At 42.5% G+C, this 13,901-nt stretch overlaps 1 protein-coding gene across 4 annotated transcripts in view; it reads left to right on the top strand.

Moving 5' to 3' along the window:
• TRPC6 (transient receptor potential cation channel subfamily C member 6) overlaps positions 1 to 12,563 on the top strand; it is a 94,107-nt gene extending 81,544 nt beyond the window's left edge. For all 4 annotated transcript variants that reach the window (XM_072134183.1, XM_072134184.1, XM_072134185.1 and 1 more), the window contains exons 10-12: positions 8,024 to 8,107; positions 11,076 to 11,151; positions 12,300 to 12,563. In XM_072134183.1, the coding sequence (XP_071990284.1) occupies positions 8,024 to 8,107; positions 11,076 to 11,151; positions 12,300 to 12,439 (300 nt within the window). In that variant the 3' untranslated portion in view covers positions 12,440 to 12,563. The remainder of the gene's footprint in view (positions 1 to 8,023; positions 8,108 to 11,075; positions 11,152 to 12,299) is intronic.
• The last annotated feature ends 1,338 nt before the right edge of the window (positions 12,564 to 13,901 follow it).

The following is a 13,901-nucleotide window of genomic DNA, read 5'->3' as shown; positions in this document are numbered from 1 at the left end:
GAGTCTATTGACTGTTCTAATAGCTGCATAGTGTGAATTATGACCTGAGATGTGATGTATACAGATGTGGGTGGGTATGCAGCTTCTCTATCCCTGGGAATGAGGGTATTGAATAAATACAATTTATAGCACAGTGAAAGGTTATTTTTTTTTTTTACAACAGACGCCAAGATGCCCAATCAGGAGCAGCTCCGATCAATATGGATATTGGATATTAGCATCACAGTATAAGACTTTGGGGGGGGGGGGGCATTCATTATTCACTTTCCGACAGAAGCCTGTCGTCCCCCCCCCCCTTTTTGCGCCGTTTGAGCCTTATTTATGAAGTGTCGGAGTCACAATATTGGTGCTTTTCCGACACTCACATATTTTTCTTTTTTGGGCGCACCATTTGAGTGGCGCTTGGGAATATGACGCTTTTCCTGCGCTTCTAGTTTTCCGACACATTTTTGGTGCAATTTTTGGCGCACACTTAGACCTACACAAAGCTGGTATATGGAGCTCTATTTCATCTTTATAAATGCAGAGTTAGGTTAGACCATTTTTGGTCGTATGCAAATTCATTAACCCCGCAATCTAACATCACAGTGTAAATTAAAGCACAATTAGTGCGCCAAAAACAAAGACCCTTCGCCACAATTGATAAACGTTGCACATAGTCTTATTTAATAGTAGTCCATAGGCGTCCTTTCATATTTCTTCCCATCATGATTTTGAGTTTTTTTTTCAACCTATGCTCTACATTGCTCCCCTGTTTAATTATAGTCATTGGGGGAGATTTATCGTCAAGTTTCTGAGGTAAAACTGTTCTAGTTGCCCATGGAAACCAATCAGCTGTGGGGAAATGAAAGCTGAGCTCTGATTGGTTCTGCTCTAAAAGACTTATGATAAATCTCCCTGATTGTGTGAATGGGGAGCGCTTTCTAGCTTGCAGCAATGGTTAGCTTTTAGGTTTATTCATCACCTTTTTTTTTAAATTATGGTAATATAGTCAACTTATCTTAATAAGATGGCACCAACATATTCTGTAGCACTGTACAAAGATTGTTATTATTCACAATCCCTATCAGATTGTTATTCCCTATACTGTGGATAGGGAATAACGCTAATATGCTGGCCATTATGGATGTCACCAATACGTGGGTGTGGGGTGGCCGCACCCTGCCTTCTGAACCAGGGTCAAATCAACTACAATGATATCCCAACATAACGGTTCATCATCACTGCTGCTAATTACTAAATGTACTGGAACACTTTCTTATTCAATTGCCATCCGGATATGCTCCCCCCCCCCCCCCCCATTAAAAAAAGCTATTACCAATTTCTTGTTGTCTTATCTGTCGGTTATGTCTGATATTGATATACTCAAGTAGGTGTGGTAGCTGTGTGTGGAAGAAAGCAGCCTTATGGTTGCATATCTTATACCTCCCCATTTAAGTCACCAGATTTAACCCTTTTAGACAACCAGTTCCCTAAGGTTGGGTATGAAATGTCCTTTCTAGAATTCCCTCTTTTATTTAAAACTCTATGGGGCAGATTTATCAAGTGTCTGAAAGTCAGAATATTTCCAGTTGCCCATGGCAACCAATCACAGCTCAGCTTTCATTTTATCAGTGCTCACGAATATTTTAAAGGGGAGCTGTGATTGGTTGCCATGGGCAACTAGAAATATTCTGACTTTCAGACACTTGATAAATCTGCCCCTATGTGTCTAGCTATAAAAAAAAAAAAAAAAAAAGAAAATCCTCCATCGTCATGCGGAAATGAGCAGAGACGAGTCATATTTTACCCCTATTTTCAGTTCTATAGTACCTAGAAACAATAAATCTCCTCTTTAAGATTGCATCTGGCTTGTGATTCTGTAAAGTACAAAACTGGAGATACAGGCATCGCTGGAGAAGTGCTGGATAATGATTCAATTCCCGTTTCTTTTGTACTTGGGGGACATTTATTAGGGCTTTTACGCCAGGAAACTGGCTTTGAAGCCCCGAAACAATCTCAATTATTTGCGAAATACCAGTAATTGTGATTATTTTCCACTTCAAGTCATCTCCATGCCAAGTCGGTGTGGAAAGAGAATTAAGGGGACGCGGGCGGCGGCAGACTGGGCCAGCACAGGGCGTTACTGCGGACTTCCTATGCCATGCCATGTTCACTAGCGTCTGGCATCGTTATGTCGACCGGCCTAAGGGTGAAGACACACATGGCGTTTTTGGGCCGTTTTTACTAAGTGCGTTTTCAGATCGTTAAAAAACGCATGCGTTAAAAAACGCATCCGGTTTTTTTGAAAACGCATGCGTTTTTGCCCGTTTTTCATTGCGCAATTTCGGAAAAATGGACAAAAACGCATGCGTTTTCAAAAAACTGATGCGTTTTTAAAAAACTGATGCGTTTTTTAACGCATGCGTTTTTAACGATCTGAAAACGCACTTAGTAAAAACGGCCCAAAAACAGCCCAAAAACGCCACGTGTGTCTTCACCCTAAGCCTCTTGATATATCTGGTGGCGCCAGAGGGGCGGCGTACGAGCGTATGATAAATCTCCCCCTGTATCTCTCACAGAACTACTACAGAGATTTTTGTCTATAATATGACTCTTCTCTGCTCATTTTCACATGACTTTGAGGAGATTTTTTTATAGGTAAACGGATGAGATTTCACACGAAAGTAGGGATTATAGAAATGACATTTCTTACCCTGCCTGAGGCGACTAGTCGTTTTATGAGGTCAAATATGGCGACAGGATCCCTTTAAGTTTTCGGTTTGTTTTCCTTCTTCTTAGAATCAGTCAGAAATAACCTGAGGCAACAAAGGAAAGACATGAAGATGCCATGGTGGTCATATAAAACCAGTGTATGAATAAATGAGTATTGTGGCTACACAAAGAGCCCGCAGCACAATCACGGGCCGTGTAAATATTTAACTACTTACGGCCTCTCTGATGCTGAGAACAAATTGCTTTCTGCATGGGAGATGAGAGAGCGGCGCACATAGGTATTCAGCTGGCGGCGGGATTATTAGCGCCACTTGTATGTGACAGCTGCCGGAGAGCTGATTAGGATAAATCGCTAGCGACGCGTGAAAAGAGGCCTAATATAATGAGGCAAATGAAACAACAAAGGAGGCGCCGTCTGTATTGTGAGGCTTCATAACCGGCGCTGCATTAGGAGGATTTAGGAGGATTGTGTGTAATTTGGCGCAATCTCTGTAAATACAACAGTGGGAATAAGGTGCGGGAAAATCTGTCACTCATAAATATCTTCAGGGGAATGGCGGATGGGAACACACGCGGTGAAGAGCTGTGTCTGGTATAGGTAGTAGAGATCCGTTCGTACAGGCCACAAATCCATTCCCAACCCAAATTTTCAGGACTCCCCTGACATCTCTATTTTATTAAATTCTTTACCATGAAATTACAATTCAGGACTTTGGGAGAATCTTTTCCTATCATTCGTCGTTCCTCTGTTATTCTCACTGGAGAATCAGTGGAGTTCTGGATGTTCTGGTTTCTGTCTTGCTGTCCTGGGCATGTGGTTGGTCATATCTTTCAGCACAGATACGGTAGGTGGTATTATACAGGGTAGGGGGTCACATGCAGGTAGTATTATACAGGGTAGGGGATCACAGGCATGGGGTATTATACAGGGAAGGGGGTCACAGGCAGGGGGTATTATACAGTGTAGGGGGTAACATGCAGGTAGTATTATACAGGGTAGGGGCCACATGCAGGTGGTATTATACAGGGTAGGGGGCCACATGCAGGTGGTATTATACAGGGTAGGGGGTCACAGGCAGGGGGTATTATACAGAATACAGGGTCACATGCAGGGGGTATTATACAGGGTATTGGGTCATAGGCAGGGGGTATTATATAGGGTAGGTGGTCACTTGCAGGGGGTATTATACAGGGTTGGGGGTTACATGCAGGTGGTATTATACAGGGTAGGGGGTCATAGGCAGGGGGTATTATATAGGGTAGGGGGTCACAGGCAGGGGGTATTATACAGGGTAGGGGGTCACAGACAGGTAGTATTATACAGGGTAGGGGGCCCCATGCAGGTAGTATTATACAGGGTAGGGGGCCACATGCAGGTGGTATTATACAGGGTTGGGGGTTACATGCAGGTGGTATTATACAGGGTAGGGGGTCATAGGCAGGGGGTATTATACAGGGTATGGGGTCACAGACAGGTAGTATTATACAGGGTAGGGGGCCCCATGCAGGTAGTATTATACAGGGTAGGGGGCCACATGCAGGTGGTATTATACAGGGTAGGGGATCACAGGCATGGGGTATTTTACAGGGTAGGGGGCCACATGCAGGTGGTATTATACAGGTAGGGGGTCACAGGCATGGGGTATTATACAGGTTAGGGGGCCACATGCAGGTGGTATTATACAGGGTAGGGGGGTCACATGCAGGTGGTATTATACAGGGTAGGGTGGTCACATGCAGGTGGTATTATACTGGGTAGGGGGCCACATGCAGGTAGTATTATACAGGGTAAGGGGCCACAAGTAGGTAGTATTATACAGGGTAGGGGTCACATGCAGGTGGTATTATACAGGGTAGGGGGGTCACATGCAGGTGGTATTATACAGGGTAGGGGGGTCACATGCAGGTAGTATTATACAGGGTAGGGGGTCACATGCAGGTGGTATTATACAGGGTAGGGGCAAGGCAGGTAGTATTATACAGGGTAGGGGTCACATGCAGGTAGTATTATACAGGGTAGGGGCAAGGCAGGTAGTATTATACAGGGTAGGGGGTCACAGGCAGGGGGTATTATACAGTGTAGGGGGTCACATGCAGGTAGTATTATACAGGGTAGGGGCCACAAGTAGGTAGTATTATACAGGGTAGGGGGCCACATGCAGGTAGTATTATACAGGGTAGGGGGTCACAGGCAGGGGGTATTATACAGTGTAGGGGGTCACATGCAGGTAGTATTATACAGGGTAGGGGCCACAAGTAGGTAGTATTATACAGGGTAGGGGGCCACATGCAGGTAGTATTATACAGGGTAGGGGGTCACAGGCAGGGGGTATTATACAGGGTAGGGGGTCACAGGCAGGGGGTATTATACAGGGTAGGGGGTCACATGCAGGTAGTATTATACAGGGTAGGGGCCACAAGTAGGTAGTATTATACAGGGTAGGGGGTCACAGGCAGGGGGTATTATACAGGGTAGGGGGTCATAGGCAGGGGGTATTTTATATAGTGGGGGTGGCATATGGGAAAGGGGCTTTATGTTATATGGGGCCATTAAGAGGGGTGTTTTTAGGTAGAGGTACACAGGTAGAGGGTGGGGTGTCAGGCGGTATTATACAGGGTAGGGAGTCACTGGCACTGTGACCTCAGGCTACTCCGCTACTCCACGCCCCAGTAGCCTCTGAAGTTTATTTACATATTACTAAAATAACGTTTTTAACAAGTTTCGGGATTATCAAATTACAGATTAGAGCAGAGGCAGGAGGATTCTACTATCAGATTCCTCATTGTAGGTTTCCTTCAAAGGTGCACCAAAAATTAAGTTGGTGCACTCTGTCAGAATAGTGCAGGGGTGTCAGATTCATGATGAACGTGACACAACTCATGATTGTGGCGCCCCCTTACACTTCACAGGCAAACTGCATCGCAAATGCCTATGTCTTAAACGGATTATCAAAGGTGCAAAACGTATTTCCAGTGCCATGGCCTGGTCTGAATGCAGTATAGTGTGAGGTCATTGCTTCCTCTAGTACATGTATAATGTGATCTGTGACTCCCACCCAGTGGTCATACAAGTATTGAGCAACAAATATCTACTGATACGTCTGCTGTTCTGTCACTTGTGCAGGGAAAACTAGGCGATTGTGGAAACTAACATGCCCTGGATCCTGGACTGTATGAATATTATAGCCCCTACAAGTCTGGAATCACTTCCATATAATATGGGACTAGAATCAGCTTCTGAGGAATGGAGGATGTGTCCCTTCTGCCTGCTTTTAGGACCTTTGGAGAACCTTCAAAGGTCCTGAAATGGCTCTTGTTTACATGTGTATTGAGAGCAGGAGCAGATCTGTACAAGGATTTCATGGGTGAAGGTCTGTCTCAGTATAAAATTTGGTGGGTGGTTTGGGTGGCCATGGGCCCCTTAAAAGGTTTGGGCCCCGGACTACCACCCAAACCCCCTATATTATAATCCACTACTGCTTACATGAATTTATACAGTCTGATACCGGAAAATAGATCCTATAGATCCTGAGATCTGCACGTCAAGCAGTGACATAACTAGAAGTTATGTCTATAATGTATCACTTATCACTCCATTGGCCTCCTAAGGATACTGGGCCTGGATAAAACTGCCCCCTCATATGTTATGTTCCATATGTCAACATTTTTTGCCAAAATGTTCGGACATTATATTGTATGTTATCAAATTGATATCATAAGTCCAGGCTCCCGCAGGTCTGAGCCCCGGCCGTCAGACACCTTTGTCCTATACAGAGAAATGGGAAACACCAAGAGAAGCTATACTGGAGATGAAAGCATACGTATTATAATTTATTATGATTCATAGGTACCTAATAATCTATAAGGAGTGAGCAATTATAGTTATTTAATATGTATGTATTACAGATGAGATTCATTGTCATCTCCAGTAGCAGAGAACTTGATAATATCACTGACAGTAATGACTGCTAATATTATTATGCAGACGGCAAAGTGATTGTATAAATTAATAATGTTCCTCCCTGTCATTTATCAATGCGTCCTATGTAGTAGACGGGTGTAAGAATCATCGATGGTGTGCTGCTGCCATCCAGTGGTAAAACTGGAGAATTACAATTGCAGTTCTATTAAGTATAGGGTCTAACAAAAAGGTCAGAATGGTGGAATATTTCACGAAATACACATTAGAGCGAAAAATTAAAAATATACACGTCAAATATTTTTCAAAGATCTATCAAATAATACTAAATTTGCCTGGGGGAGGGGACAACTTTAAAATCTTACATGGGAATCCCCATTTTTTACTGCAGATTTATATTCCCCAGGAAAATATCAGATATTGATTAAAGATGACCAGAATTTTAGCCCTTCACACCAGGGTTAAATATGACCTAAAATGATCTGCCACTGAGCAAGTGTACCTTAATTACAGCCATTTTTGTGAAATGCATATGATCAGACAAAGAGTCAATTCTGAAGGGAAGAGTCATGTTATCTCCAGGCAGCCAGTGAACCACACCTCCTTCTTTTGATTGACAGCTCTCTTAAGAACTCAGCCTGAGCAGACAGGAAGTCCTCTCCCTGTTCACTTCCTGTCCTTAACAGAATGCTGTCCCTTTGTTTTGGTATTATTGGATAGATTTTTGAAAAATCTTTGACATGTACAGTATATTTTTAGTTTTCCGTAATATTATGTTAAGATAATATTCCATCATCCCGACCTTTTTGTTTCACCCTGTATATAGATGACCCAGGTTAACAGACGTAGGAAAAAAGGATTCCGTGTCCAGCTTCATCCAAGATAATCCACACTTTTATTAGGGCATAATTGTTAAAATTCCAGAGTGTTACATGGCCAACATGTTTCAAGCGGGCAGACCGCTCTTAATCTAGCCATGATTAAGAGCGGTCTGCCCGCTTGAAACATGTTGGCCATGTAACACTCTGGAATTTTAACAATTATGCCCTAATAAAAGTGTGGATTATCTTGGATGAAGCTGGACACGGAATCCTTTTTTCCTACGTCTGTTAACCTGTTGCAGCCCTTGCAGTGGGGCAGTCCGTGCTTCATTGGATTCTCCTGTTTGGCGTGAGGTGAGCTGGACTCCTTCAAATTTTATATAGATGACCCAGTATTCATCATGGTGATATTTAGGCAGATAGTTAATCTCTCTTGCTCCAAGCCCTGCTACCTCTGCACTACTATCCCTACCCCTCCAGTGTTTTATGTAATCTGTAATTTATGATTTACAGGATGCAAAGTCACATCTATAATACTAATATTAATGTGTCTTTCATTGAATGGCAGCTTGGTCACAGTAAGCACTCGAGTATAAGAAGTTCTGAAGACGGCAACTTAAACAACATAAGTCATCCCCCCACAAGATATCAGGTGATTATTTTGGTTCTATCCTGCTTTGTACTACTAATAATGATAAAATAATTCTTTATTTATATAGCGTACACAGATTACGCAGCGCTGCACAGAGCTTGACTAATCAGTCCCTGTCCCCAATGGGACTCACAATCTAATCAACCTACCAGTATGTTTTGGAGTGTGGGGGGAAACCGGTGGACCCGGAGGAAACCCACACAAACAAAGAGAGAACATACAAACTCTTTGCAGATGTTGACTTGATCCCACGTCCCCAGTGCTGCAAGGCTGTAATGCTAACCACTGAGCCACCATGCTGCCCTAATTTTGGGGGCATATTTGTTTATACCTATACTGGTGTTAAAAATGATTTTCATGAAAAATGGAGCTCCTGTAGATGCTTCTTCTCTCACTCACTGGGTCTGGGTCTGGGTCTTTCCTTTAGAGAGATCCATCAGAAAGGCAGCATGATGTCTCAATATATCTCTGTTATCTGTCCTACTACAAGGTTAGAAACATGGTCTGTCCGATGAGAGCATGTCCTTTTTTATTTTTATGTAATCTACCACCAGGATAAAGGATTGTAAACCAAGCACACTTACATGCTGGTGTGTGCCCCCTCTGACAGGATATGTTCTTCTTTTAACTTGTTATACTCTTGTTTTACAAAAGAAGGCCTGCAAATGAGCCTGAGGTGCTCCAGGCTCCATAGATGTTAATGGAGCCGGGAGCCCCTTAGGCTCATTTGCATGCTTTTGAAAGTTTTTAAAATAAGGGCATAAGAAGCTAAAAGAAGAGCAGATCCTGACAGAGGAGGCACATACCAGTATCCCCTTCCCGCACCCTCACGTAACTGTACGTCATAAAGTGCGGGTACTTGCCGCAGTGTAATGTACAGTTAAGTCACGGTGATCGTTCAGGTTCAGAAGCTGAGCTTTTGTGATCACCACGGGATCCCAGTAGCATGTGAGAGCCCGGTTCCCACAGTAACAGCTGAGTTCACGACTATCGGGATCCCGGATGTTTAACCCTAAGGTTAACCATGACCGTGGTGTCTACTGGGCATTATAAGGATGATGGGGCGCCTCCGTGCAAGGCACATTGCTATGGCAGCCTAAAGGTCCAATGAAGAACCCCAGGGCTGCCTTCATAGAAGCCTGTTTGTGGATTGTGCTAAAAGTGCGATCTGATTTCAGCCTATGTAGAATGCATAGTATTGCTGCAATACATTTGTATTGTATAACATCACACTGAACAAGTGATCAAATGATTTCTTGTTCATGTCCCACTCTGGGACAAAATAAAGAAGTCAAAAAGAAGTTTAAAAATCAAAAAGTGCAAATTTTAAAAAAATATTTAAAAAAAGAATAAAAGTCACAACCCATACAATAAAATTGTCACTAAACGCCGTAAAAAAAAGAAAAAAAACTTGATATTTTCATTAACTGACCTCATAAAGACAGGATAAAAAGTGATCAAAAAGTAACATTTACCCCAACATGATATTAATAAAAAGTATAGCTTGTCTCACAAAAAACAAACCCTTAAACACCACCAAGATAGAGTTAATAAAATCTCATTGTTAGCTATTGAATCCCCCTAAATGATGTACCTGAAAAGTGGATCTCATACCGCAACAAAAAAATCCTCCATATACCCAAATTACAAAAACCCCCATATATTTGCTAATTCAAATCTGCTCTGAACGGCGCCTCCTTCCCTTCTATGCCCGCCGTCTCCATTTTACCAACACATATGGGGTATCGGAATACTTGGAAGAAATTGGGTATCAAACTTTGTGGAGTTTTTCGTCATTTCATACATTGTGACTAATTTTTGTCCAAAAAAATTTGGTCTAAAAAAATGACAGTCTGTAAATTCCACCTCCATTTTGTTTTAAAAAGGTATTCCCACAAATGCAAATTTCTTAAAGATACCCAGGATAACAAAATAACACCTGCATGTACTTTGTACTTTGTTTATTATCCTTGATCCTGGTGGTAGATGGTAGATTAAATACACAAAATAACATATTCTCAAATTCACTGTTATTAACAAAAATACAGCATTTCACAGATATAATTTCAACCTGTCTCTATTAGTCCTGGTGTACACGATTTCAGTTGCCCCTAGACACGACCCTGTAACTTATGACTTAGGGTCTGGTGGCTGCCATCTTGGATTGCTGTGTGACACTGTGCTGCTGAGATTTCTGTCTCTTTCTGCTCTGTGTCTGTAGCCCCGCCTCCCTACATGGAGTTCACACTGACACATACTCTCATTCGCTTTCTGCCAGCACATGGTGAGGAAAGAGAAGCTGAAACTAAAAACTCCAGGCAGATAATTGATCCAGGGGAAGGGGGATGCAGGCAGATATCTGTGAGAACAGAGATGTAGCAGAGCTGACAGTGTAAAAGTCTGTCAAACTCTGTCTGCCAGCCTCTGTCAGCCTCTGTGTAATAGGCATCTCATGCATCTATGATCGGCCAAATCTCTCTTTCTATGCGTCAGTGTATGAGTACAATGTCGGAAGCCAGATGAAAGTGTATAAATTGTATAAAGTGTATAATTACTTTACTCTGGCTCGGAGATCGTAGTGAGCATCGATTTGCATTGGGGTGGGATCATGGGTCGCAGTGGGTTCTGGGATTCAGTTCTGATCTTATAAAAAAATTAAATACTTCCTGTAATCCCAGAGTTTAGGCAGGAAGGGGGGGGCAAGAGAAAATTTAAAAAATCATAAAAAATTTGTCTAGTATATATGATTTATGTATATATGAGTAAAAAGTGTAAGAGTTTTTCATGAAAGGTCTGAGCTTTAGAGAACTAGAGGGGTTTATTTCCCAATTTCCAGGATAATGGGAGCAACATAAGTTGAAATTTTGATTGTCTTGGACCCGAACCGAAACTTTTTGAACAAATCTTTGATGATCAATCTGTTACTGGGATCTGCATTAAAATTGTGTTGATTCTTTCTATCTTGCAGAAAATAATGAAGCGTCTTATCAAACGATATGTTCTCAAAGCTCAGGTTGACAAGGAGAGTGATGAAGTCAATGAAGGTGAGACGTCTAAATTACTAGACACAGGTTGGGGGGTGCAGAGGGTGTAATTGTACCCAGGCCTTAGCGGGCCAAAAGAATCTTTCCTCCATATGAGGGGAAGCGTTGGGTTCTGTAATCATGTGCATGTTTATTCCCAAGAAAACAATAGGAGTCAAAATCACCATAAAAACATCATCTCATTTTACTAGTTAATTTAAGAATCACATATAACAAGAAGAAGTCGGACAAAACAAGTTCCTACAGCTACTAGTGAAGGGGATACCGTGTAATTCCTACACCACCATTTGAGAACTTTCTTTTATGGGAAAACCCCTTTCATCATGTGGATGTTGTTATGATTAGAGATGAGCGAGCACTAAAATGCTCGAGTGCTCGTTATTCGAGACAAACTTTTGCCGATGCTCGAGTGCTCGTTTCGAATACCGAGCCCCATTGAAGTCAATGGGAGACTTGAGCATTTTTCAATGTGTGATTTTATTGAGAAATAATGTCTTCTGATAATTTAGCAGATGTATGGAAACATCTGCAATGTGTTCTTCACTGAAGAACACATTGCCGATGTTTCAGTACATCTGCTAACTTATCAGAAGACACAAGTGCAGAACGGTGTTCTCCGCAATAGTATGTGAAGAACAATATGTATGAAGAATCTGCCGTTCTGCACTCGTGTCTTCTGATGAGTTAGCAGATGTACGGAAACATCTGCAATGTGTTCTTCATCTGCTAACTTATCAGAAGACAATTTGCATTGACTCGAGCAGTTCTCGAGCGGGCGAAATACTCGCCCGAGCAACGAGCCGTTTCGTGTACGCTAATACTCGAACGAGCATCAAGCTCTAGTTATGATATGAACCATCAACCTAAACGTACAGTCCAAGTACCTACCTAGTGGTGCCCAATGATGACAGTTGTCTGATTTGAGGAACATGACAAAGAGTTAATGGTGGAGAATGGTCTCCAAATAACTCAGATGTTCCTCTGAATTATATTGACCATCTGTAGAATTTGGTGGGAAAACAAATCTGATCCATGGATGCTCTACTTCAAGAGCTAGAATGTTCATCATACAATCTGTGTTGTATGAAATAACCTTTTCTTTTGTATATGTAAAACAAAAAAAAAAATATTTCCCTTATTCTTTACAGGCGAACTGAAGGAAATAAAACAAGATATTTCAAGTCTTCGCTACGAGCTCCTCGAAGAGAAGACTCACAACACAGAGGACCTTGCAGAACTTATTCGAAAACTTGGGGAAAGACTATCTATTGATCCTAAAAAACCATAGAAGAATAAATAAAAGTGTCAATGTTCCTCCTGGCCTATTCGCTGCCTTAGCTCACCATGTTGACCCTTCTCTTTTGAGAGACCTTATCTTTTGGATGGTGCAAGTAAATCCAAGCTCACCACTTTGTCTTCTGTTCTACGGTGCTTTTATGTTCTTCACTGAGTTAGACCATTGCTTATGTCCTACACATTTCAAGGAGAAACCACTCTATAAGGTCATCATCTATGGTGGATAAGCTACATGTCCCCATGCCTCCAAAAGTGTGAAAGGACACTCGTGGCAGGGCTGGGGTGTGTATGATGTGAGAATCCTATGGCCTGCTTCATGATCACCATAACTCTGGTCCTGGTGTATCTTGTATGATCCTGATTCTTCATGATGGAGACTGCACTTCTTCTCATGTCCATGGGCAGCTTAAAATGTTTTTTCCATGCTGTTGACATACTAAATGTTAAATAGATATGGGTCCTGAAGCATGAGCTCATAGAGAGGTGGCTGTTTATAAAAGATTCTCCTCATTAAAGGGAACCTGTCAGCAGTATTTGACCTAACAAGCCACTACCAGTATGTTGCCAACCAACCAAACACCTTCCATATCGTGTTTCTGTCATGACCCAGTGTGGTGGCATCATCCAGGAAATCTACTTTGAAGTGAGATATAAACTGGTTGTATAGGTTGTAAATCAAGGAGGCGGAGAGTTTAACACTGAAGTCCAGCTCTCTCTTCCTCAGAAAGCCCCTTTCCTGTAATTGATGGTTCTGTATCCAGAGACATCACTAACAAGATCTCCTGAAGTCCTGTGCATTTCTGGGATGGGGAAGCCTCTTTTAATGTTGCTAATTCCTATACCATAAGCTGTAGTAAATTTGTAAGTATACAACCACTCGCTACAGGTTCTTTATCTAGGACAAGCATGAGACTAGGGTTCCATGAAGACAGTAGCAGGAGAGATCACAATGGGGGTCATTTTCTAAGGGTTTGAATCGCGCACTTTCGTCGGTTTTGTCAAATTCAGATTTGCATGGAATTGCCCCGGGATTTTGGCGCATCGGCGCCGGCTTTCACGTGGCAGAAATTGGGGGGCGTGGCCATCGGACAACCTGACGGTTTCAGAAAAGCAGCGGAATTTAAAAAAGAATTTGTGTTGCAAGATCAGTACTTACATGCACCGGAACGAAGAAGGTGAACACCGGCGGACCTTGGCGCAGCAGCGACACCTGGTGGATATCGGGCGCACGGACCTTAGTGAATCCCGCCAAACCCGAATCAGCAACGGAGAACGCTCCGCTGGATCGCGACTGGACCTGGTAAGTAAATGTGCCCCATTATGTTCAAACAACTTAAGGTTCTATGTGAAATGTTATCTCCTCTAGGACCAGAGCTCCCATACTTGGCTGCTTGTCAAGATCATAACTAATGGTGGTGTCCTGGGAGCTAGAAGGGTGATCAAGAAGTCAAATT

This window comes from Engystomops pustulosus, chromosome 2, assembly GCF_040894005.1.
Source record: "Engystomops pustulosus chromosome 2, aEngPut4.maternal, whole genome shotgun sequence".
NCBI classification, from domain to species: Eukaryota; Metazoa; Chordata; class Amphibia; order Anura; family Leptodactylidae; genus Engystomops; species Engystomops pustulosus.
Note: the sequence above shows the minus strand (reverse complement) of the source record. Positions and strands in the feature narration are given on the sequence as shown.